Source organism: Ixodes scapularis, unplaced genomic scaffold (assembly GCF_016920785.2).
Source record: "Ixodes scapularis isolate PalLabHiFi unplaced genomic scaffold, ASM1692078v2 ptg000020l_1___fragment_2___debris__unscaffolded, whole genome shotgun sequence".
In the NCBI taxonomy this organism is placed as follows: Eukaryota; Metazoa; Arthropoda; class Arachnida; order Ixodida; family Ixodidae; genus Ixodes; species Ixodes scapularis.
The window spans coordinates 94,411-120,465 of record NW_024609890.1 but is presented as its reverse complement, the minus strand read 5'-3'; the positions used below and the strand labels follow the sequence as shown (position 1 = coordinate 120,465).

The window sequence follows — 26,055 nt, the reverse complement described above, 5'->3', positions numbered from 1 at the left end:
GGGGCTTCGCGCCGCGACCACCAGGGAGTAGGACGGCGAGCGCAAAGCTGCGCTCCGAAAAGAAACGGAAACCTAGAAACGCGTTCAATTTGAGTGTTTATTCAGAAAGCCGTAAAATGCTTCCCCTGTCTTATATCTTCCTAAAAAAGCTGATTTAGGGGTTTTCGATGATGCTTAGCAAGTTTCTAATCGAAACCATATGAATATTCTCACTAATTAGCACGTTCGTTAAAAATTATAGTTAATTAGCCCACTGATCATTACAATTAGACCCCTATACTGTGTCCCCCTGCCGTAAAACACACCTGCACAAAGTGCGTAAGTGTAGCTTTCACGACTTTTTTTCTAGCTTACCTGTGAATCTTAAAGAAACATCATTGTAAGAAACTCTTCTTTTAACTTGAACTCCTCAAACAAAGTGCTTTAGTCTCAACAGTTTATTCATGACACTGAGTTTGCCAGGAAAGGATTAATTGGTGTGGCACAAAGAGTCTTTGTGGTACCAAACTACAGTTTTGTTGTTACATGCGCTTATATATCTTGAGCAGAAAGAAGAGGGCAGTCCATCCTTTTCCGGACGCTTCTTTTCCCAAAGCTCGCAGTCGCCTGCAATTGAAAGAGTTGCTGCAATTAAAAGTCTCCCCCACCCCCCCCCCCCCCCCAAAAAAAAAAAAAGAACGTACATTTGTAATTCAGTATAATTGTCCAATTTGCTTTATGATGGTAAAGACAATAGGAAAAAAAGGAAGAAAACAAAAAGGACAGCCAAGGCTGCCCACGAACTAAAATGAATGAGGAAAGAAAAAAAATGGGGACAGGGTTTACTTGTAAGTTAACTTCTTATACTTCGCTTTAACATAACTTTGCCAAGAGCGAATGCTACGGCCCTCTAGAATCAATCAAGGCAATGAATAGGAAGCATGCACGCGGTGGCCCTCACCAATAATTCAAGGACCAAAGCCAGGGTGAAAAAAAATACTCTTTTCAATTAGCTCTAAATTAGCGATTCTTTTTCAATATACTCATTTTCACCTCAAGAAGTACAGATAAAAAAGGTCCGGCTACTTGCGGAACCTCATTTCCCCCTTAATTCTGATAATTCAGATATAGGCAGGTGCATTTTAGATTAGATATTGAATGCCCCTTAAGAATATTCCAATGATTACAACTGAAAAAGGCTCAAATGCGCACTAAGCAAATGTTAGTGTTAATTTGCAACTTTTGATTGATCAAGGTTATTATTCGGATAGTTCTGCAAGTTCAACTCATTATCTATCCCTACTTTTGTGGCAAACGTATAACGTTAGAGCGTGTAAAATTCGTTTGAGAGATTTATGGCAATACACCACTGAAAGTAGACATTAAAAAAAAAAAATGTATGAGTGATTATATTTTCCGACAGAATAGGCGGTAACGAATCATAACGGATAGTAGAAGAATCCCAGCGAATGACGGGACTCAAAATACGATTTAACACATTGATGCGCCTGCCCATTGTCCCCTACGCTCCTCGTGCATCCTTCCTGCGGGCTGGAGATGCTCCATCCCGAGCACGCAGCTGATGCTTTTCTTAGCGCTTTGGTTAGGCGCGCGTCGAAGTGTTATCAAAGGCAAAATTTGCTTCTGAGAGAGCCTGCTTTTACTGCAGATCTTACGTGAAAAAGATGTTACATGAGGAGTTCTCACCTATGGGAAGTTGAATATTTGATGTGTCTGGAATTCTTGATTATCGGGGACAGCGATTGGCTCGTGTTTGCGCTTAGGCGAGAGCGATGTTTTTGAATGAGCAGAGCACGTTTCATGTCCTTTTTTTAAACTTTGTACTTTATACTGTGATGTGCTTCCGCATCAACCACACCTTAGGTACCAAAGTTTGAAAACGGCTGCTTACCTGTGCTCTCATGGTAAAAGAGAGCGCATGAGTAGCGGTCCGTCAACAAGAGATATATTAGTCCAGCTTTCTCTGGGGAAAAATAGTGGAGAGGTTTGGTAAATGAAGAGAACTTACAAAAATACGAAATAAATAAACGAAAAAAACACCTACTAGTTCCTGATCCCTGGTGTATGTTGGCTTCCATATAGTTGGGAGCCTCATATCCTGCCGATGTTTTTGGTATCATGTCATACGTCGAAGTTAACCTGTAACGGTTGTTAAGCGAAAGTCATAATCGAATAAGCGTTTTTCCTTCAGCACGTTACGATCACGGGATATAATTACAGAATTTGTTCGATTGCTCGAATTTACGAGAAGAAGTTAACGAATTTATGGGGAAAACAAAAACTCATAATTGAGAGGAAGGGATTTCCGAAGTTCACCCAGCAAACTTTTAAACCTATACAAGTCTACGTACACTCCGGTTTATTTTAAGACCATGGTCCCACAGTGATCGTCTTGAATAGATACAAAAAGGGTTTTTTAATTTATTAAAAAAGATATAAAATAATTTTTTAGATACATTTTCGCTGACATAACCCCTGTGGTTTTTGGGAGTGTATGGCAAGCTAATGATATTATAGGTTAAAAAGTTAATTAGATGATTTACGAATAGTTATTGCCACGTGCTTCAAATTGTATGCCCTTATATTACTGTCAGGAAGGAAATAATGTTACGCTATTTACTAAAGGTCACAACGGACGATGACTTCATTAAAATTTTCTTTCCAGTAATGTTATTTGAATAAAACATTTTCTGTTTTAAGCTACTCTTTCTGGAACCCCATTTAAAACACAATTTCTAGAAGAGCTTCCGCTCACTCATTTATTAAAATACTCAGCAGGCTGTGAAAATGACCAACCTTCAAACATTAATATTGTGCGAGACGAATGATAAGTACACGCCTGAATATGTACTCATTATTAACCAGTTATACACTTAATCTATTTATATATCAACTTGCCCAAGAATTCCCAGGGACAAAAAGAATGTGCTAGCGTGGATTTTTTTATTATGTACACTTAGATTTTATTAGGAAATTAGTAACTGTTTTGTACTTATTCAAGATGACCAGAGCAGTTGCCTACAATACAAGAGAGCAAATCAAAGAGCGTAAAAAGTTCATCGGCGCGGCGCTTGTCATGTGTGTAAGCTTGCTGTCACCAACTCAACAAATCACACACAGTCATTGCAGTGTAAAACTACTTTTTTTCTGTGCGTGATTGACTTAGCCAACGATGTCAAACCCCCATTGACGACGAGCTCTAATGACGAGGCACTTTTAACGCTGTTTGATTGGCTCCATAAAAACGTAGCGTCGGCTGGGGTCGGAGTTAAAGTGAACCGGAGTAAAGAACCGGAGCTTATTCTGCATTATTACCTCTCTTCCTACTGTAATAATAATAATGTTAGAAGGCGGAACCCTTGCCTTGGATAGTCCCAAACTGAATTGCATCGGTAGGGCGTCTCTTTCTGTTCTCCAAACTCAGAAATTTTAAGATCACTTTGCAGAAGTAAAAATAATACATACCTTAATACTTCCATAAAATTACGGAAATGAAGTTAATTGGCATCACAAATGACCACAGAGTAGACGTAATTTAACTTACATTACAATTACTTAAAAAGAAATTACTTTGAAACTTGTTTTTTTTTCTTCCCCTTTCTCCAGGCAGTAGTAGACCACTTGCTAAATCGCCTAAGCGCCCCTGTCCGCACTCGAGGAATCATAGAAACGACGTTCCTTCCGTGTTCCTTAGTGATCGGCGATTTCGGTCAATTCGACGCCTAAGATCTTTTGAGTGTAATTATGAGTCATCCTCAACAAACGTAGTGTAGAGTCCAAAGACCTGTGATATCAGTTCTAAATTTCCCGTCAATGTCAGCGTATCTGATACTGTGCATACAACCCTCCCTTCAACCTGAATGAGCTGCAGATATCTCATACAATGTTTTCATTCCCGTGATGGTTGTTTTAACAGGAAGTGCTCAAAAAGCCGAGGACTCACAACCAAAACCAGGATTTAGGTATGAGTCCATGTTTAAAGTCCAAGTTATTTTTAGCGTGTTTGAAGCTTTACAAGGATGATAATATTGAAAGAGAGTTCTGCAACTCAACCAGGTTGAATTGTGAATTGCATGCAAAATATCGAAAACGCTGAGATTGAGTAAACACTTTAAAAGTGTAGTGACAGGTCTTTGGTCTCTACACGTTGCTCACTCAGGATGACTCAGAATCACACTCAAAGGTGTGTGAGTGTCGAGTTGGCCGAAATTACCAATCACAAAAAAATTGAAATAACACCGTTCCCATGATTTGTCATGTGCGGGCTGGGGAGCTTGGGGGATTTCGCAAGTAGTCTATTTGTGCCCACTATAATTTTTCACGACTCAGTTTCCCCGTGGCACTGCTACAGCCACAGAAGCGCTGATTGTGAATGTCCGACATGTTTTCTCTTTAAAAAAAAAAAAAGACAAAAAAATGACGGAAGTGTTAAACAAAGAGCATATTCTTCATTACATATGACTGAAATAGTCGGCTCATCGGTATCGATGTTCATTCAACGGTGAGGGTAATCTGTTATTGGGTGATTTGATTCCGTCGTGATTTTGTTGAAGTGATTGTCCTTTTATGCTGGTCGGGTCAGGTCAGATCGTTTCCCCGTATGAAGGGGTACTAACAGGGGTAGAAATCTCTCCATTCACTGAGCGAAGGGAGGAATTTCTCCCCGGTATGCGCGTCACATGTAGCAAGGCCACGCTTTTGTGCGGAGTCGCGCTGACATGAACATTTCAGGAAGATGGGTGAACCTCCGCTCAGGCTGCAAAAACAGTCCCCAGCGGGCGGAGATTTCTTCGCAATTGGCTGTATTTTGATCGCGTGTCTGCCAACTGTGCAGATTTTTCTCTGTGGGATACCTGCGGTGGCATTGGGATCGCCCAACTTGTTGAAGCATGAGCTGTTGCCCATACCGTCCTAGGCACCCGAAGAGGTCTTGAATATTCATCAGTGCCGTACACAAACCGCTCCTTGTGCAAATGCTTCTGAATTCCACAATTTCAGCGTTGCATCCACGCATTCAAGACCTTTTTTTAGCAGAAAGCAGTTCGTTGTCTTCTGCATCTCACAGCGGTTATACCAAAAACGCGTATCGCCGGTTTATGTACGCCTGGTTTTTTCTACTCTCATCAGCTCGCACCGAGCCCTGTTGTCGAGAGTGCGACCGCTAAAGGCGTCTGATAACTCCGACATCCTTCTCAACTCCCCGTTGTTTGCCTGAACGCCAGAGTCGGGAACGGAGTCCCGCTGATCCCCCCGAGTACTGACGTCATGAACATTACTCCCCGAAAGCACCCCCCCTACGAAATGCAGCGACTGGTCTAGTGCCACTACCCGAATGCTCTTGAGATATAGACCTTCTTCGCTTACTTTCGTCCCTAGTTACATGGTAGGCATATCCGGTATGGGCGACGAAAAAATATTGAAACATTTCAAACTGCAAATAGAAAAAAAAATAAAAAAAATAAAGGGGATACAAAAATGTGTGACAATACTCCCTAATGTGTTGTACATGGGAGGCGACGGCCAAACAATGTTTCCGCCCATACTGCAAGTGACGATATTTCAAGAGGGCGGCGTCCTTTTGAAATAGGTCTACAGACGGCTTGCACGTGACGTTATAGCCCCCTGCTGGAGGTCAGTTGGTATTATTATTTCTTGTTCTTGGCGGTAAATAAAACAATGTTTGGCATGAACGCTGCATAATGTACACGCTCGGAAACAAGGCAGCCACAATTGCCGCCGGTGGGATATCAATGTAAGTGTATTATTTATCACGAGCCCAAATGGAAGTGCTTATGCAGTGCTGCAGGCTCCAGTCTACGAGCCGCATTGAAATATTGAAAGTCCGGGCACTATGCCAACGCTGCTAACGTTCCTATTTTACCTCACTTACAGAACTGCCAAGCGTTTGTTAATTAATTCACTAAAGGGGCTGCTATGGGGGCGGCGCGGTGATAACAGTCGACAAGGAATGCGTTAGCATGACCCTCGGTGTTAGCGTTTCGTAAAGGCTTTGGCGTTTACCAAAGGTGATCCCATTCCCTAAGCATCCACAATGCATACTTCTTTAAATTTTTCCGGTGAAGCCGGCTCGCCCAGCCAGCTTCACCCCAGCCCCTGTGACATGCAGATCCGCGTATGATTGCTGCTTTTTGGACCGAATTTTGGCTAGCCGAGCTAGGAGCTTCATTCAGCTCTTCTGTGCCCTTCGGCCACCATGAACGCGTAAGGTCCATACGCACATCTGCGTTTGAGCGCGGTGCGTTCCGTAGCGGCAAGCGGACGCGTTGCGTTGCGAAGAGCGCTTGCGCCAAACTTGTACGCACAGTTGCGTTGACTCGCAGTCAACCCCAGTCAAGAGCCAATAAGAACGCGCTATCATCGTTAGCGGCTCACTAATAGTAAGCGAAATCCACGGCAACATGGCCGGCGCCCAGCGACAGCGCCGAGGTGTTCGGTCTTGGGACAATCCCACTGGCTTAGTTCGACGTGAGCGCGTTGGTGAAGTTAAATAAAAACAGAAAGGATAAACACAGGGACGGACAGAACACCTCTTAGGATGTTGCTGAAATCAGCTCGGGCATTGAAAATGCCCGAGCCGATTTCAGCAACATCCGAAAGAGGTGTTGTTCTGTCCGTCCCTATGTTTATTCTTTCTGTTTTCACACAGAAAAACAGAGCGCTGCAGCCGTGTTGCCAGCGGATGTACGCGTTTTCACCAAACCACATGCATTATAAATATATTAATAAAAAGATACACTTCAGATATTTAATTCCTTTCGTTGCAAATAATTGTCAGAAGTACACATCTGGAATGTTGTGCAGTGGTAACGCACAAAACAGTTATTTTAAGAAAATTACTTTCGCGGACTACTTTGTGGTGCGTAGAAATGAGCAAATAAACGAATTTTAAGTCAATCTCCTGCCAAAAATCTGCGAGTGAAAAGGCGCTTGATCTTATCAGTACGCGCGTCCGCGGACGAGGCGCGGATCGCAGGAATTGGTGACGTCATAGTCACGTGGTACACGGTCCGAGGGCGAAAATCGCGATTTGGTCCGTCGTGTGAATCGGCTATTATACTTCGTTTCAGCTTCGTCCGAGCGCAGCCAAAGCTACGTGCGGCCTGAGCCAATCACACGCCGGCAATAGGTCACGTGATCTCGCTTGCACTTTTGCATCACTCCGCTGCGCCGCTGGTCGTCCACGCCGCCCGCGCTCGCCGAGTATTTCGTCTGCTACAGGCGTTTTAACGGTATCGTCTGCTACAGGTTTAAAAAGTGCCCTTTCACGTTCTGAAATTCAGTCACAGGGGATGTCAGTACATAGGCCAGCCGCTGGCGTCTGAGTCCGAGCTTTCCATCCGTTCGTCATTTCGGCATAGTTTCGAGATGTGAGTACACATTGCAAGGTGCCCGATGACCCGGCCGTTGATGTTTCCTCGTATTGTCTGCATATACCAGAGCTCGAGGCGCAGTGCTTTGCACCTGCTTCTCGGCGTTCAATGTGATCGGCAGGTAAAGGGGTGTTCCGATTTCGCCGCGTATCAGTGAATTGTAGTGGCCCAGACGCTTTTCTTGTTTAAAACGCATTCGCGGTACGACGCGGCCGGAGCCTCCTGCCGGGTTTGAAAGTAGGCATTCATCGCGACCTCTCGCGCCTGACGCCCAAATGTGCCTTTGCGAAAGGACGTTTTGAAACGACTCGGTGAGGAAAGCAGCCAAGTACGTGATTCGGCCAATACCGGGAACGAAATCACACAGAAAAACAGAGCGCTGCAGCCGTGTTGCCAGCGGATGTACGCGTTTTCACCAAACCACATGCATTATAAATATATTAATAAAAAGATACACTTCAGATATTTAATTCCTTTCGTTGCAAATAATTGTCAGAAGTACACATCTGGAATGTTGTGCAGTGGTAACGCACAAAACAGTTATTTGAAGAAAATTACTTTCGCGGACTACTTTGTGGTGCGTAGAAATGCTCTTCTCGAAGTTGCGAACCGTCCCTCAGCCTTCGGCTGCGCTCGGACGGAAGCCGAAACGGTATCCGCTGACTGACGCTTGTTTCTCTGTTCACCGGTTTCCCGCGCGGGAATCCGCCCCGTGACGCCGCATCCTCCCTCGCCACGCCACGCGCGCATTCCGAAACGTGACGTGGTTTCGCTCTCGCCTTGGTCCTTCATTACTCTCCTCCTCCGAACATGGTAGGTTCCCCCTTTCCACTATTTCGTCTGCAGGCGGACGGCGTCAGCTTTTCGCTGTCAAGAAGGTACTTCTGGTAACGCAGTAATAAATGACTGCGGGTTTTTATACCAGTGCGTTGAGTCATTCTCCGAGGCGGGTAGCAGCAAAAAAAAATTCTACAAGCTTCAAAACTATATTGTTTTAGAGCGCAGGTCTTAGGCGGCCGTTTCCGGCTTGAGCGGCGTCGGCGTCGGCGCCGCCATCGCCGTCGGCGTAACTGCCCGTCGCATTATGGCACATGTCCCATAATGACGTCACTGGTGACGTCACGTGTGACGTCACGGGGGTCACGAGTGGCGTACGTGAAAGGGTCACTATGGTCACGAGGGACATTACAAAGGTCCCGAGTGACGCCACGAAGGTCACAAGCTTTACTAGGATTTTCACGAGGCCTTCACGAGTGACGTCACGAGGGTCACTAGGGTCACGAGTGACGCCATGAGGGAGGAAGGAGAGGGGGAGGAGGAGGAGAAGGAGAGGAGGAGGAAGAGGGGTTACCCTCCTCTCCGTACCCTCCCCTCCTGCTCCTCAAAAGCTGCGCTCTAATTCGGCATTGCAGGGAATCGTAAACGCCTTTTCCATTTCTTAGTTACATAATCCTTATTGTACATACCACTTGCCCCGAAGTCGCTCGGTATAGAGCCGCCGAACCAGGGAAAATTTTTCTTCGGAATGTTTTCTCGTTTCTACTTCTCCACACTTGAAAAGTATTCCAGACTCCTTCTTCAATAAAGGGTCTTCCTGGAATGTACCTCCGACCACGTAAAACTTCATGGGATCTAAGAATATCTGATGAACATACGCAAGAGTTAGAGTTCAATTATACACATTGTGCGCACTAAGTACTTAAAAAAAATTGAGTTGATTGAAGCAATTGTTTTTATGAGGTGTAAATCGGTAAATAAATATGAAAAAGTGATTGGCTACTACCTTAGCATTCAAAGCCTTACAACGAATGAAACAATTTATTGGGAATTGATGAGGGGTTTGGTAAAATTGTGTGTCACGTGACGTATAGAGTCCCGCGAAATTTAGCGAGGAAATTCAATGGTTCAAAATGTCACCTGGCATCAGGTTGCGTGACGTCACTTCCACCTCTAAATTTAGCAGGGAATCTTGATTGGTGTTTAGGGCGCAAGACGTGAATTTTCACGCTAAATTTATTGGGGGAGTTGAGTTGACTATCGTTGAAGTTCCGTCAGTTTCTCGAAGGTGTGTAGGACATGTGACGTCATGTGACGCTACTTTCCCCACTGAAATCAGAGGAAAATATACGGACGAACGGACGGAAAAAAATGGGGGATTGGGAGGGGGGAGGATGGGCAAGCGTTTAAAAACATTTTATTCTTTAAAACAAGGGTGCAATAGGCTGGTGAAGATCGAACACCTATATCACCCGAGACTGGAGTATATTTAGAACGTTGCGGTTTCAAGAAATCATTCTATGGCTTGGAGGATCATAGGAGGTTGTTTCGTTTCTTCGTGTCCTCTGACCTTGTCAACTTTAGATGCTTGCGTTCAACAGTAAGTGGTAAGCAAGGATGCGCACCCTTACGAACACAAGTATTTTTAGTACTTGTTTTAAATTGTGTCTCCTTGCCGCGTTGTCGGTTGTGTCATTTTTCCTTGTTTTGGGGTTTTATTCATAAAAAAGAAAACAACAACAACAACAACAACAACAAAAAAAAACAACAACGAATGTTTGCATTTAAAAAACTGCGCAGATACGATTTCGGGCACTGCTCTTCGCAACAAAATTCTATTTTCGCTACTCTTCGCGATAGAAGCCATATGCAGATCGTCAAATTTGCTACAAAAATTGCGGACAGTAAACACCGAAGGAAAAAAGGGAGAACGGTGAATGAACGAGATGATACAGTTAATGGGGTTTTGGTTGAATTATTGTTATTCTTTTAAAACTATGTATAAAGGGTTTGTTGATTGAAAAGCCTTTGTTGATGCAACTGAACCTACAAAAATGACACTCATTTTATTATTTTCCTGAGTTTTTTTTTCTGGTTTGATTTACATGGGAGTTCGTCAATAACTTACAGTATTCATTTGGATTCACCAGTGTCAGTATCTATACTCTAGTTTATTTCACCAAAATCTATAAAATAAATTAAAGCTTGTGTGCCGCCCGATGTTCCACAGCGTTCATCCAGGTTGCCGGCATTTTAAATTGACTCGTGACTTATACAGCGAGGTGGCGAAGCGCAATGTGCCACGCAAGAGGCGCTCCGCCGCCAATAAAAGACCGGCGCAGAATTATGCAAGGGGCTTTTCTGGGTCGCAGCGCGGGCAATTATCGTCAATAAATGACTATGTGTTGTTAAACCGGTGCATTCTGTCGTTCACCGAGGCGGTTAGCAACATGGGAAATCCTCCACTGCCACCCAACGTGATTTGCTGCTCTTCTGGTAGGATGACTGCAAACTGGGGTCGTTCTTGCTTTTCACACAGGCTTTTTTAAAATTTTATATTTGACTGCATTCGCGGGGGCGCTTCTTCAAAATCTCCTTAGTGAACTGAACTGCTTCCGTTTCTCCGCTTCCGCACGACCTTCGTTTTGGTGTGTTCATCGTCACTCCTAGGAAGGAAAGGCAGCTGGTCACGAATCCGGCGGCTCTCACCGAGAGCTCGCACGCCTCGGAGCGACCTGCGCAAACGAAGCCTCGTCACCCCAACATAATTTGGCCTTTGGAGCTCCCCCCCTTCCCCCCCCCCCCCCCCCCCCCCCATACTACATGATATCGTCTACACAAGACGCCGACGAAAGCGCGAGTGACGACGTTTCTTTGCCACTCGGCGCACTAGCGGAGACGCTTTCCGTCAGCAACAACGAACCAGGCAATATGTCGGCTATCTTAGTCCCGCCAAACGTTTCCTCAAAGGGAGATCTATCAGAGCTAAGAATGAGCGTGACCATGTTCTTGGCGTTACAACGGTAGTGTTGCCGTTTGGGGAGGGGGTTCAGGACTCGTCAAGTTGCACAAATGCAGCTTTTTTTCCTCAGTCTCCTTCCGTCATGTACTTGTACTTGACGGAGAAAATAAACATTATTATATTATTACTTAGATAAAGCTCTACAGCCCCGCGTTTGCTGCAAACCGCTCCTCCCCCTTCCCCCTCCCCCTTTCCATTGCCCCCCAAAGACCATCGACAGCGCTCGCTTAGCGTCCCTCTTTTTTCAGGGTACGGTGACGGGACTCAGTGGTCACGTTCTTCTGGGAACTCCGAGACTACCAAGTTGCGTCGGGAATAGACGAAGAAACAGTGCGCACTTGTATTTTGCCTTAAGCGCTGACCGATAGTGCAGCGCTCTGGAGAAAGAGACAAACAAATTTTCCAATTATGGCGGCTTTTGTTTCGCGATTCAGAGCGGAGTTCCTACCAGTGGATCACTAAATTAAAAATGCAGGACGAGCTCAGTGCGCTCACACAACACCCGCAGCAGTCGCTCATAGCGTTTGTAAGGGTATTTCAGGGGCTGTATAACCTAAATAATGTAACGGCCTCAAAGGTAACAAAAGTAGCACAGGATATCCCTTAGAGTCACCCAAGTTTCCGCTCACGTCTCAGGGGGCATAGTTTTATCGATCTGGATGAGGGCACGTGCTGCAACGACGATTCAAGCGGACATTTTTGCTGAACTCCGATATCGGCGTTCTCTACCATCAAGCACAGCACTTGAACGAACATCCGCTTGGTCTGGACATAGAGAAGAGTAAGTACGAAAGTCAGAACGAGTCTTACGAATCGGTCGATGACGGCGCCCCCGTAATTCTCGCGCATAGAAATCTCAAAAACGCATTCCTGCACAATCGCGCAGATGCAGAATTACTTAGCGAAGAGCGATATTACAACCCGCAGCAAACACGGGGGCCAGACGTGAAACCCTAGGGCAGAAAATCAGATCCTCCTTCCCGCTGGACCAGAAAGGGTGATTGAAAGAAAACGTGGCTTCGCTGTTTCCGGCGCGGACAACCGCGACTCCTCCATCGGGACTTCAGCGAACCGCCCTAAGCCTGGATACAAGAAAACAACGGGAACCGGCAGTGGTGGACGTCTGCTAACTACCGACAACGTCAAAAACGCGATCCTCAAAGTCCAGGCGTCGCAGCCACTTTCAGGACACCATAAAAAGGGCACGGCTAGCACCACGAGTTCGTGTGAGGCCAGCGGAGTACGCTCTAGACCACGAGGTACTCGGTGCGTCTGCCGTTTGGGGTAACGGCAGGATTCCCATTAAAGCAAGTACTTTGTTTTCATTATCACGGTTGTAAAAACACCGGCGAGCCCGCCTCTGTCCAGAGGCACGGGTGTCCTATTCACATCAATCTTGGTCCTGAGACTGTTTGTACATTCGCTTCGGCGCGGAACCTCCATCTAACGGATCAAATCACTCTCGTTTGTGAGATACTCGGGCCCTGGGAAGGTTCGCGTTTTCGCAGAGGGTGAAGATAACGAGGGCTACCAGACGCTAGTAACAAAGTTCAAAGAGCACTGCGTTCAGCAACAGAACGAAGTATATGAACGTTGCATCTTTCAAAGAAGAACGCAGCAAGAAGCTGAACCTCTGGAGCATTTCATACGGAACCTTCAAAAGCAGGAAAGATACTGCACCGTTGAACAACTCTCCAATTCAATGATACGCGACCAATTGTGTTCGAAAAGAAAAAACAACAGAAGTAAGTACCGTGAAAAAATATGCTGAGGGATGGACCTGGCGCTCCAGAAAACAGAGCAACACTGCAATGCCGCGGATGCCGGATCCAAAGAAAATGAGACACGGTACACAGGCGAAGAAGAAGGGGACGCTACTAAAAGAAGTCGCCTGCGCCTGTCGTAGGGACCAAGCACAGCCTAGCAAAGCTTCAAGTGCAACAGGCGGCGCCGAACCAAGAAATTCTCCTGCACTTGGGAAAGCTTGCCATGCCTGTCATGGGCAAAATCCCTTTGCGATTTGCTGTCAAATGTCAAAAACAACAAATCAACCAGCGTGTCAGCGCGATGCAGCATGACGACGAGTATTTCGATGTCCTGGATGTGGGTGCTTGAAACACTGGGGAAGAGCGGGACAGCATAAGCCGCACGTACTTTGGCCAAGCATTCGCCATTGGCTGGCGAGGGTCTTTTGGCCAATGGCCAAAGAGCGGCCTTTCATCAACCAATGCTTGGCCGGTGGCTGATGGCCAGTGGCCATTGGTCAATGGCCAGAAATAGGCCAAGAGATAGCCAATGGCTGGCCAATGTCAGGCAACTGGACAAAACACAGTTCCAGCCATTGTCCAATGATTGGCCAAGGTTTTACTACTAGTTTGGATAATCACTTTATAAATAGCGCTGCACGTCATCTTGCTGAAGGTGGATACGGGGTCGCAAGCCTATCTCTTGCTCTCATAGGCTCACAAACGACTGCGGACCAATCCGCTTCTCAGGCTGAGCAGCTTCTTTTTGCAGTCGTAGAGCGGGAAGGTAACCCAACGCATCGGTGTCACACAACTAGAAGTCACAATCAACCAGCGTCAAGTCCGAATCAACATTTTCGCCGTCAAACGAAGCCAGGATATCCTCGTTCTACAGTGTGATTCAAGCAGAGGCCAGACTCTTTAAATCGACCTCAAATTTGGTTTCTTAATCTAACGCGCTACGACTTTGTGCGGCGTTGCCCACAGATGGTGCATTTTTTTTTTATTTTGTAAAATTTGCAAAGAGCGAACTTACCTGAGAAAAAAAGTAAAGAAAGAAAAAGGCTTAGCTCCCATGGAAACGCAGCGAAGCCACCGGTCTTCAAACAACACGGCGCCGTTTCGCACGGCAGACAAGAGATGGCGCAAGCGGTCGCCACGCCAACTGCCGCCAAAGAACGAGCATACGACGCCCAGAGCCGGCGTCGTTAGCAAGCAAGGAACTGCAGTTCTTGTTGTTACCGCGCCTGTTTTTGTTTCCGCGACTGTCACCGCCTGCGGAACGCGCGCCGCTTTTGTGTCGAAAAGATCGTCTGCTAAAGACGCCGGCTCTCGGCGCCGTATGCTCGTTCGTTGGCGGCGTTCGTTGCGCCATCTCTTATCTCCCGTGCGAAACGGCGCCGTGTTGTTTGAAGACCGGTGCCACGTTGCTGCGTTTCCATAGGAGCTAAGCCTCTTTCTTTCTTTACTTTTCCCTCAGGTAAGTTCGCTCTTTGCAAATTTTACAAAAAAAGAAAAAAAAATGCACCATCTGTGGGCAACGCTGCACAAAGTCGTAGCGCGATAGGTTAAGAAACCGAATTTTTCGGTTGATTTAAAGAGCCTGTCCTCTTCTTGAATCACCCTGTACAATCAAGCGAACCTCTGGAACTCGTGTCACGAAAGGTTCACTCTATTACCACCAACGGCGCCGACCATGTGACGAAGGAATTCGCCCACCTGTTTCAAGGTACGGAATGTGTGAAGCGAAAGTATCGAATGGTACTACGTGACTATGCACTCTAAGAAAAAAAGTAGGAGAAAGGTAGCAACAGCGACTGTTCCTCCTGGTTGCGGGCAAGTTGTCCAGAGAAGGGAGGAACGGAAGTTCAGATGAAAGGAGGGGGTCGAGGTGCTCCTTGTTCAGTTGGCGCAGGGGTGAAACATCGCACTACTGACCAAGTGGTCAAAGGGTCGATCCTAGAGGACCGTTTTTTTTGTAAAGTTTTTTTTTGAATTTTTTTTTTACCAAAACACACATAAACAAATTTACACCGATTAAAGGGAAATTAAAGTCCTTATTATCCACCGACGTCAAGGGCTATACAAATATCATTGCTAGAAGCTTCATCAGCCCGCTGTTTGATAAACAAGATTTGGGCACCCAGGTTGGATCTAAGCCGTGTACGCAGGGGCCAAGACGACCAGGTCGGTCCTTTAATCGTTTCTTTTGCTGTGGCGTTTTCGACATTCATAAAGAACGAAGTTTAGACATCCGTCATAAACCGCTAAGCTTCGAAACGATGCCGACACTGCTGCTACGTACACTGGGCGGCTGCGATCAGCTGCGATGGCGGCGGGCTTCGGCCACTTCGGCCACACATCGTAACTCGGCTGCCTCGGCCGCCTCGACTGCCGGGCCCTGACCCTGGCTGCGACCACTGCAACCAACGGTGCAAAGACTACAACGCTGTGACGCTACGAGGACTGCAAGCGAGTTGTGGCCCTTTGAGGTCCCTTGTTCTCGCGACCGCTGTGCAGCGACTCTGATGTGTGGTTTATCTGTGCGTCTTCTGTGCAACGTTTGGTGTTGTCAGCGCTTACCGTTTGCCAAATAACCATCACCTTAATTTTGTGTTTCCGGAGCTGCAAATGGCCATGCTGTTGTTGTGCCCGAAGACGCGAACCGTCGCCGACGTTCTCTGTGTGCATAGGCTCCCGTTCGTTCTTGTTACCCCTTATCGTGTCAACCGACAATCACATTAATTTTGTGTTTCTGGAGCTGCAGATAGCAGAACTGCTGTTGCGAACGCAGGCGCAAGTGTACAAAGTGTACAAAGGCGCCCGGAGGTGTTGGTGTAAGGAGTAGTGTGTGGAAGTTGCAGCTTTCTGCTTCTGGAAAAGACGCAAGAAAACGAGAGGGTTTTCATTTCTACTCCGGCCCTTCTCCTCCCTCCGGGAATATTTCTCCGGGCGCTCATGCCTGTATGTCATGGTATCCGGCCAACTCGCTGAAAGCCAGTTGGTAAAAGGCCAATTTGTCAATAGGCAACTTGTAATATAACCCACTCCATCATAGGCTAATTTGCAGATGCCAACTCGTCAAAAACCAGTTTGTTTTGTAAGCTTCAAAGGATTTAAGAGGAACCCCTTATTGTCGTTTCTTGCACCGCATTTTATGCCCTTAATTATTTTGTTCCCTTTGCATATACAAGTACAAGGTACTATCGGGAGAATGATTAAATGCGAACGGCGGAATATGTGGTTTTTTATACACACTGCGTCACCTGGCAGCTCCCTGGGAACTCGTGGAAATGTGCGTTAGGAGTGAGGGTACGACTCCTACCAACCCTATTATTTACTGGGAAGTGCTAGACCAAGGGTGCACAACTAAAAAATTAGGCAGGCCAAAATTATATTTATTAAAAACTGTGCAGGCCGCACCTCGTGCGACGTGTTCCACATTTTGGTTGCGGTCAGGCTCCGATATTAGGTGTTATCGCACTCGTTTCCGTCTTTAGCACATCTGGCACATCTCGCAATGTCATGTCCGTCATGACAGATCCAAGGTAGTTCTTGTTCAGAGTTGTCAGTCATTAGTAGCGTGCGAGTGGTTTCAAGCAGTTGTAAGCCCGATGATACGAGTACATTCAAGACTCGAGAGCTGCTGTCTGCCGGTGACAAATGAGACTGCGGAATCCGCGTAGCTGTGACTCTCATGCCGATTATTTGTCTGTGCGCCTAATGTACTACATTCTTGCCGAGTGCGGCAACCATCGATCGCCCTGTTTTTGTTTCCTGCGCATAACCAATATGCTCAGGCACTGCTGTCTGCTGTGAAAGTGGTCATGAACGACTATGCGATTGGTCCCCCATGTTGCCATGTGTCCGAGTGTCAACCGACGATCATCTGAGGATCATCTTGGTTTGTGTCTCTGTGCATCATCAGTATCGCTAAAACAGTGCTGCCTATCCTGGAATTGGTTGTGAACGAAGACGCGACTGGTCACTCAAATCTCCCTGTGTTTCACTGCAAGGCGACATATGCTCTCTGGTTGCTAATCTATCTAAGATTTCAGTGTTTTAGGGAACCTTTTGTGCGACTATGGTATAATTGATCAACCTGCAAATAGTCATGTTCTGACGCTGATCTAGACCGTGACTTCGATCATATTGTGGCCAATATATTGCTGTCGTTTGAATGCAATGTCCTGCTAGCCGCACTTTGGGTACTTTCAGAAAAAGAAGGCTGAACAGCATTGAAATATTGCAGAAAGGAGACGTGTCCTTGTCTTTAAACAATGGCGTTTCTTAGTGGTCGAGACTCCCTCTACGGCATGGTGCGCCGGCCTTGTCGGGGCTCCCAAAGCAGCGAGAGGCTATCGACTGTGCGTCTGCTTAATCAAGCTGAACCAGGTCATTGTCGGAGAGCAGCATATAATGCCGACTGTCGACCAGGCGTTCGGGTTGCCGGGAAGCGCTACCATTTTTTCGAAACTGGGCGCAATCTCTGGGTTTCGCCAGGTGCGCCTCTTCGAAAGCTGCCAGGTGTACATGACGTTCATTACACACTTCGGGCGATGCTATTATCGCTGCCTGCCCTTCGCAATTAAGTCAGCCCCAGAGGTGTTCCTGAGCCCGATGTCACTGATTCTCAAGGGAATTAAAGGATGCGTCAACATGGTAGACAACATCCTGGTGTTTGGCAGAGACCGGTCTAAACCCGACAGCGGACTACAAGTTGCCATCGAGAGACTGCAGCAAGCAGGAGTTATACTGAATGCCTCCAAGTGCCGCCTCGGGGTTTCTCCCTCAAGTTCCTCAGTGTGGTGTTGAGCACCAACGGCATTGCACCAAACCCCGACAAGGCACCCCGCCATCACGGGTATGCGATTTCCGACGGACGTGCAGAGCACGCAGCGCCTCCTGGAAATGCTGAACCACATTGGATATTTCTTGCTGTGCCTGTCCACCGCCACTGTGCTAGTCACGCTCGTCCTAAACAACGGCACGGTCTGGACCTGGGGGGGGGACTGGCTAAGCTTCAGCCTTCGACTCACTAAAGATGGAGGCATCCAGCCCTAGCGTGGCTTAAAAGAGCCCAGGATATTCAGCAACCGTTTCTGGAGGCACCAGCTCGTACAGCCAGGGTACCGTCCTTCTGTGGGAGCAACATCTGGTGAGCGACAAGCGGTTGGTTGCCTTTGTGTCGCGCTCACTGTCTACTGCCGAACAGCGGTACAGCAAATTCGAGAAGGAAGCGCTGGGAGTCCTATGGGCCATCCAGAGGTTCATAAAGCTGCACAATCTGAGCTCTTTTGTCGAAACCGACCACCAGCCGCTGGTCCGGTTGCTGGGCTCCACCGACCTCGACCTCATGCCTCGTCACGTCCAGTGGTTCCGCATCCAGCTGCTGCGCTACCGGTTCATGGTGCAGTATGTTCCTGGCAAGTGCCTCGCCACTGCCAACATGTCGTCTAGAGACGCCGAGGTCCTCGCTCCAGCTGCGTCTTCTGCGTACAGCATTGAGCTCTTCGTGTCACAGGTTGTGGCAGCACACTCTAAGACAAAATGGAGGAGAAAGATAGCAACAGCGTGTTTTCCTCCATTTCACTAACGTGCCCCCGAGCAGATCCGAGAAGCAGGAAGGAACAAGATGTCTTGCTTCTTTTTGAGGCTGACCGGAGGAAAGTTATTCCACCTTATCTTCGTGAGCTGCTCTAGGCTTTGTGACTTCTTTATTATTTTCTTTCAGACACGCCTAATGTGCAGTTTGATAAGCAGTATTTGTGCACCCACGCATGCCCACGCAGCACGATAAGTTACCTGAAATTGTGAACCAATTTGTATGTCAACCACAGGGCGTCTATAGTATATTCTGCCAAGAACGCAGAGCAGTATGCTGGTTTCTGCCCTTCATTTCGTCAAATAAGTAAACGAAGCCGTCATAAACCGCCAAGTTCTGAAATGGTGCTGCGTACACCGGTTACGGTGTATTCGCAAGGGTTGTCCGAGTCTGCTTGAGCTTATTTAAGTGTCACGACGGTGAGCCCGTGAATATGGTGACCGCAAAATCCACCGTTGCAGCGACTCTGCCTGTTATTATAGTCTGTGGGTCTACCATACCACATTTTTCCCGAGTGTGTCAACCGCTGATCGCCTTGTGTTCTGTTTTTCCACGCATAACCAACATCGCTATGGCAGTACTGCCGGTTGCGAAAGTGGTCATGACCCAAGACGCAAACCGTCGCCGATGGCACCGTGTCTCCCATTGCCAACCGATGATCATCTGTCGTCTTGGTGGTTTGGCTCCGTGCGTCACCAGTATCGCTATGGCAGTGCTCTCTACTGTGAAAATGTTTGCGCGCGAAGGGGCCAACAGTCGCCGAGCTCACCTTCTATTTTGCTGGAAGTTGACGTATGCTCTTTGCTTGCACTATTCTATTTCATGTTTCAGCATTTTAGGACACCATATGTGCGGTTACTGTGCAGTTAATTTATCGGTGGATAGTCATGTTGTGAAACTGATAGAAACCATAACTTTGATCGGGCATTCTGTGTATTGTGTTGACAGCATCTTCCAGCTTGCTTCTTGTCGGCATAAATTGGTTGAGACGTGTGTTATAGTCCGTCTTTTTATTGTTCCTGATCTGGGGATTGTGATGGGAGCTGTACACCAGCTGGCCTGTGTTTCCACCCTTTATGTTGAAGGACCAAACTGTTCTCTTTTTCTTTTTTTTTATTTCTCTCTTTTAATCCCCATGTCCTGTCCTCCCCCCCCCCCCCCCCCCCCCCCCCCCCTCCTAGGCAGAGTAGCGAACTGGAAAAAACAAACCAGATTAATCTCTGTTTTCCTATTCTGATTTTTCTTCTTCAACACCTCGAGCTGATTTTTATTGTCTCTCTCCTCGTAAACTGCTGGCAGGCAAATTGTGGTGCATCATTGTGCAGTCTGTGTTTTTCCAGTGCCACTGTGGCCACTTGCCCATTGGTTGTAAAGAAGATTGCCACCATTTTCTTTTCAATACCTCTTGGCATTTTGGGCCTCAGCAGTGGAGTTTCTCCAGACAATACCCAAACAGATGACTGGTGCTTGATTTCGAGAGCACACTGGATAGTCCACGTTTTTTCACTCCTTACAGTCAGATATTTTCTCTTAGGGTTGCCAGTTTAGAATCGGTATGGCATTCCTTGGCACCATTTCACCGTTGCCTGGTTTTGAGCTACCGTCGAATTCTGTGGCACGCAAGAAATGAAACTTGTCAGACAAAGGTCCTCGTGAAGAATTGCCGAGACGCTTGGGGGAATTAATCTTCAGCGACCTTTCGATATCACAATCAGTCAGCCGAGGATTCTCCTTAACGAGCCTCTTCACAGCAGCAGCGTTTTCTTCGGTCACAGCTGTTGAAAGTCTGCCAGTGCACTTGTGACCTTTGAGAGAGGTGCGGCCACACCTTAATTCACCGAACCAACACGAAACTGTTGCACGTGATGGTGCAGCGCCTTCAGGAGCACATCGCAACCGTTCCGGTGATTTGTAATCATTTAAACCACTTTTAAAATTGTAACGCGCCACCGCTCGAAAATCTCGTCTCTTGATGTCCACCACCGAAGTTAAGTGAAAAGACGAATCGTAACATGCCTAAGTCCGTAGCTGACACAAGGCGGCACTGTTGCAGACAATGAAGGTTTTTTATCTACCTTAGAATACCGTGCTTCTGTCCATTCCGCACTATGGGCTCACCCCCAAAATTTGAAACATCTGAAGAAATATATTCAGTACATAAATATGTAAAGTTGATGACCTCAGTGTGCCCATCCCCTATTTTTTCGCGATTATCTTCAAATTTTGAAGGGGCACTTGTTCAATATTTTAAGGTAGGAACAAAGGAGGCTTCAATTGCACCACACTTAATTTTTGTTTCTGCCTTGTCCGTTTGCCACAGTTCCAAACCTTTGTAGTGACCTATGTATAGTAATAGTAATTTTTATTTGCACGATATATGGTCCGGGGCGACGTGTGAGGCTTGACAGAACGGCAAAAACCCATACGCAGTGTGACTGTCAGCCAATCGCCTAAGGTTGTGAAGAAGGTTGTTAAGGAAAACAAACAACACAAAATATAACTAGGTGACGAAGCTAAGTGCCGAGAAACGTCTCGACACAAAATTCGCAATTCTTCACGAACTTCAGGAAAGGGCATTTGAACGCCGAGTGGGACCCCGAGAAAGTCCTGAACTGCAGCCGGCAACACCGCGTTTTGATGCCTGTACTGTTCTGGAACATAAAAACACGGGCTGTCCTGTTCCTTCTACTGCGTCGAACCACTGAGATGTAGAAGCCTTTAAGCGACCGGTCCAAGGTGCAGCAATTGGACGGAAACAGAAGTCGCAGTGTAGTGGTGCTTTTCCGTCTGCCAGTTTTATAATGCTGCAACCACGTCTCGAATGATAGAAGCGTATCATGTCAGCGGTCGGGACAAGTGAACAGTGTCTAAATGGCATGGTGTTGCACATCCTCCAGCTGGTAAGTCAAGTGGATTCGGTATGGGTGCCACACATACGCGCAGTGCTCCAACTTTGGTAGAACAATTGCAGTGTAAAGCAAGTCTTGAAAAGCCACAGAATTTCGACAACCGTGTCAGAAAGCCCAAAGTGCACAGAGCTTTAGCCACTATGTTTGAAATGTGGAGAGGTAAGTCCAGTGCTGAGGTACAAACATTACAAGCGTTGCCCCAAGAATTGATGCGCTTTGTACCTTCCATAAGGGGGATCCTGAGATAGTGTATAGGGGAATACTGGTAGTCTTGGTGTTGTGGAAGCGCATCACTATGCTCTTACCCTCACTCATGGCCAGGCAGTTTGCATGCGCCCTCTCTGAAAAGCAAGTGATGTAGCCTTGAAGGCAGATGGACCAGTCGGGAGAAGTGATGCGGGGGACAATGGACCTGTCGTCTGCATACTGTTCAAGTAGGGTGTTACTGTTTTGCGGCTTGTTGTTAACATAGAACAAGGAAAAAGTTGAGCTAAGTACGGAGCCTTGTGAAACTCCAGAAAGAGCTGGATAGCTTTGGCACATTGACCGATGGTATCACGCGTTGGGTATAACCCACCATAAAGCGAGTCAACCAAAGTAGTAGTGAGCCTCCGACACCAACCCAAGCGGCTTTTCTGATCAGGACTGTGTGATCGAGCATGTCAAGCGCAAGGATCAGTTGAATCAAATCAGCAGGAATGCGACTGTCGATACTGTAAAAGTTGAGAAAATATGTTCAGTAACATATAAAACAATTAAAGAAAGGAGAATACATAGTATATCATGGGACCCGTCCAACATCACGAGACAGACATGTTTGTTCGGTCTCGTGCTGGCTTCAGATGCTCTTGCAAAACACCATGATGATGATTGTTAGCGCACACTATACGCCACACGATAACAATCGGCCAAATTTGAGTTGCTGGCTGTCCTCAATCAGTTAGGGTTCGTCACGTCTTGGAAACGCTTTAGCTGTTTTCTTGCTTTTCTTCTTGTTTTCTTTTTGACTATGATTTTTTTCTTCTGCTTCTTTTTTAACTAGGATCACTGAACTGCTGTACTCTGACTTGCTGTCCCTTACGAGTACATTGGTCTTAAGCTCGTCGGTGATTTGCCAAAGTAAGTTGCCGCTCTGTCCATGATGCGCGGTAAGGATCGGTCGACCCACGGCTGAACTCCCTGGTTTCTCCTGTATAGTCATGGCCGCAACTGTCATGCATCCCAGTTTTTTGGTGCTCATTGCAAAGCATTCACACTTTTTGTTCAACATCTCACAGATTTCTTTGTTGTGTCCCTTGGTCACAGACGGTCAACCTTGTTCTTTTCCATGTTGATTGTAGACAGGCCCTCCTTTCCACAGTAAAACGTGGTGGACTACACGTCCTGAAAGAATTGGCTCATCAGTATGCTGAAGTTCGACCAGGTCTCTACACTTAACTGTCTGGCCCTTCTTGAGGATGATGTCAGAGTTGGGGACGTTCACGATAGGAAGACTTATATCCCCCTCTTTTAACTCGCACAGGTAGTCCATCTCGTCCTCCCAGCTATAAGGCATTATGACTGTTTTGTTTGTCATAATCTGAAAGAAGTGTAACCCATTGTACAGTGTTTTTCTGAAGCTTGACCCTATGGTGGACAATGCAACTCGCATATTATCATGGACAACCTTGATTTCTTTGAGAAATTGAGTCTCGTTCATCTAGCATCATAATCGTTCCCTCTTTCTGAAGTAGCACAATGTTTGATGTGTCAATGACGTCTGTTCCCACGATGATGTCAGGGCCCGTGAAAATGTTGTCTGGAACAACCTGCATTCTCACAGCCTTGAAAATTGTGCTGCCTACTTCAAGGTCGGCTTGGATCTCCCCTAAGGTTTTGCATGTTCTGCTTACGCCATATACTTGTTCTTTTCGGCTAGGAACTGCTACTTTTTTGCCTAGCTGGGCGGCAAGTTTCGTCTTGATCAGGCTGATGTGCGCACCGGTGTCCAGAAGAGCAGCCGTTCCTCCATTTAAGGAGGACTATGCTGACCCTTTTTTCTAAGAGTGTAGCCTTCGTCTTCCACTTGTCTGCTTCAGCCTTACGTGACCGACCCCGTCGCCGAGCAGGAGCAGACGTAGATTCGGTATCCGTACTCGTAGAACCGTACGAGTAAAAAAAAAAAACGCCCCGTACTGGGCCCAGGCGGCCCAGGTGGCCCCGCCGTCGCGGGGTGCGCATTTTCCAAACACAAACGATGATCGCAGAATCGCAGCGCCACTGGGCGGACTCGGCGACGGGTGGACACTTTCCGCTTTTCCATGACGGATGTACACTGTACACTCCTCCAGAGAGACGAGCCTAGGTCATGTGGCAGTGAAGTCATGACCCTTTAGACCAATCAGGATTCTTGCGTCACGCCAGCTTTTTCGGCACGGCATCGAGGCTGGCGCGACGCGAGCTTCTTAACGCTATCGGGCCATTCGTGTCGCACCGGTTTCTCTGGCACGCCACAGAGGCAGGTGCGCCCTGTGCACCTTAACGCTATCGCGTTAAAAATTGAGGTGTGCGTATGTTTATACAGCCTGAACTTTATGTGCCTCAACGGGTAACTCGTCTCCCAGCTAAAGATCAGAAACTTGGCCAGTGCAGTGCAACCGCTAGCTTGGGGTCTTAACGTGCATCACGCAGTAGTGATACACGACCCCCGCCGTTACGATTTTCATCCAGATAAAAACGGACAGGCAGCCGCCTCGAATGACCCGCACCGGCCGCATCCACTCTCTAAGTAAGTGCTGAGGTCGGTACCAATATTCTGCAAGGCCTGGTCGGACCCGTGCTAGCTCATCTGCGAAGGCTCGATCCTTGGTGACGAAGAAGGAAGGCCACTCCAAGACGCCCTATAAAGTCTCTTTTTTTTTTTTTTAAAGGGGAGAAATGTGCGGGCAACCCGGTGATCCACAGCATTCGATCAGTATGCCCCCATGTTAAATCGTGTTGTGATTTCTCCCGCGATGTGGCGAAGTGCCCTGGGTCATGCTAGAGTTCCTGTATAGGCCCCCTACGGGAGCCAGAGTTGCGCGTTCATCTCCGTAGCGCCGTCTTTCCTGCACGGCATGGTGATCCCGCTCGTCACGTGACTGAATTCGTCGAATAGCGGCGCCGCGCGTCGGAGGCGCGCAGAGCGCTCAAAAACAGGGGAACGTAAGCCGGGGCGCGTGCAACGTCTACTTTCCTTCACGGCGCTTGATCCCTCTGGCTCCCGTAGGGAGCCTATTGGGGAGGAGATCGAACAGCCACGCCTCTAGCGGTACGCTTCAGCTGTGGGGACAACAAACCGTAATATCTTTTTTGCTTTTTATCCAAAACATCGAAGATGAGGATTTTAAGGCCACTCCTCGTGCGACTAAAGCACTGGTCAGGGCGAAGCGCTCGTGCCGAGGCCGTGCTAGGCGAGGTTCAATTTCTTTGTTATGCTTTGTTAGTAAACACCGGGCTGTGGGGACAGCAAGCTCGATAAAGCGCCTCCCATAGTTTGATCTCCTGCCCAATAGGAAGTATTCACTGGCGGCCATAACTGTGTGCGTGACGGCTGAGCGCGTGCTGATGGCGAGCTTCCACAGTTCTTTTGTAGCGTGCATTCCGCACCCTGAAGCCTGCCGGTCTTAGCAGCCTATTAATGTCAGCTCGTTCTGAGCGTGCGCTCAGAACGAGCGCACGCTCAAAGCATTGACGGTCTTTGATGAAAACTACCAGAGTGGTAGAAAATGCCCAGTTAGGTAGCTAGCTGTATAGTAAATTATGACACGCGCCATTACCCGTTCATAGTAAAATGCGAAAACGCGCCGAGGTTGTTTTCTTAAACAGTGTCGCGGATTTTACTATTTACACCTAAATATACATCTTCAGACATGGCCCTCATGAAACGGAAATCTGATGTAGTAAATCCAGTCAATGAGAACTGCGCATTAATTGAATATTCCAATAGGTATTCGGTAATCTCCTCTAGCAAGAATATATCAGTGGCACAATTTTGCGCATATGGCTGGTTTTAGACATTCACGTTAGTTCTGATTCACCACGTTCATCAGCTCGAAATTCGCAAATATCGTACCAGGTCCATTCTTCTTTGAAAGTGCTCGACACACGCGTGTATATAATCAAATAATAACTGAATTATATAATATTTATTATTGTTAAGCTTTAGGAATGTTGTGCTGTGATGACTTCTTCTGTATGGCTTGTTCTTTGCTCTGGTCGAGCACATCAAACCTTTGTTTAAAAAGCTGTAAATCTCTTTCCCAGAAGCACGTATGTAATATACGTTTTATAATATGTGAAGCGACAATAAAAACTCAAAATTTATATCAAACACGATTCAAGTTGTCAATAAAAAACTATACCCTGCAAAAAATGCTAATTTGGAAATATGCAAGTATTGAAAAGCACATATTCGTGTTGTAATTGGTACAAAAGAGCCCTGACCAAAACTCAGAGGAATGTTGCTTACCAGCCTAATGGCTTGAGAACTCCTGTGTATATAATCAACAGCGTTACTAAAATCAGCTTCGACCAAGTATAGTCTTAACAGGAGACAAAAGAAGGCGGCTTGCATTGTCCATGCCAT

At 47.0% G+C, this 26,055-nt stretch overlaps 1 protein-coding gene across 1 annotated transcript; it reads right to left on the bottom strand.

Moving 5' to 3' along the window:
- Positions 1-469: 469 nt before the first annotated feature.
- Positions 470-26,055, bottom strand: LOC115313983. Its single transcript, XM_029972989.2, has 5 exons — positions 25,939-26,055; positions 8,858-9,033; positions 2,045-2,139; positions 1,892-1,963; positions 470-606 (listed from the first exon to the last, which is right to left on the bottom strand). The coding sequence occupies exons 1-5, from the start codon at positions 26,053-26,055 to the stop codon at positions 470-472; spliced, it is 597 nt and encodes a 198-aa protein (XP_029828849.2).

Excerpts from the sequence above, each read along its gene's own strand:
- LOC115313983 (XM_029972989.2), bottom strand. The coding sequence starts at position 26,055 with ATGGCATGGACAATGCAAGCCGCCTTCTTTTGTCTCCTGTTAAGACTA. Across the intron at positions 2,140-8,857 it reads GAGCGACTTCGGGGCAAGTG|GTTAACTTCGACGTATGACA; the intron begins GTATGTACAATA and ends CAACCGTTACAG. Across the intron at positions 607-1,891 it reads CTTTTACCATGAGAGCACAG|GCGACTGCGAGCTTTGGGAA; the intron begins GTAAGCAGCCGT and ends TTTCAATTGCAG.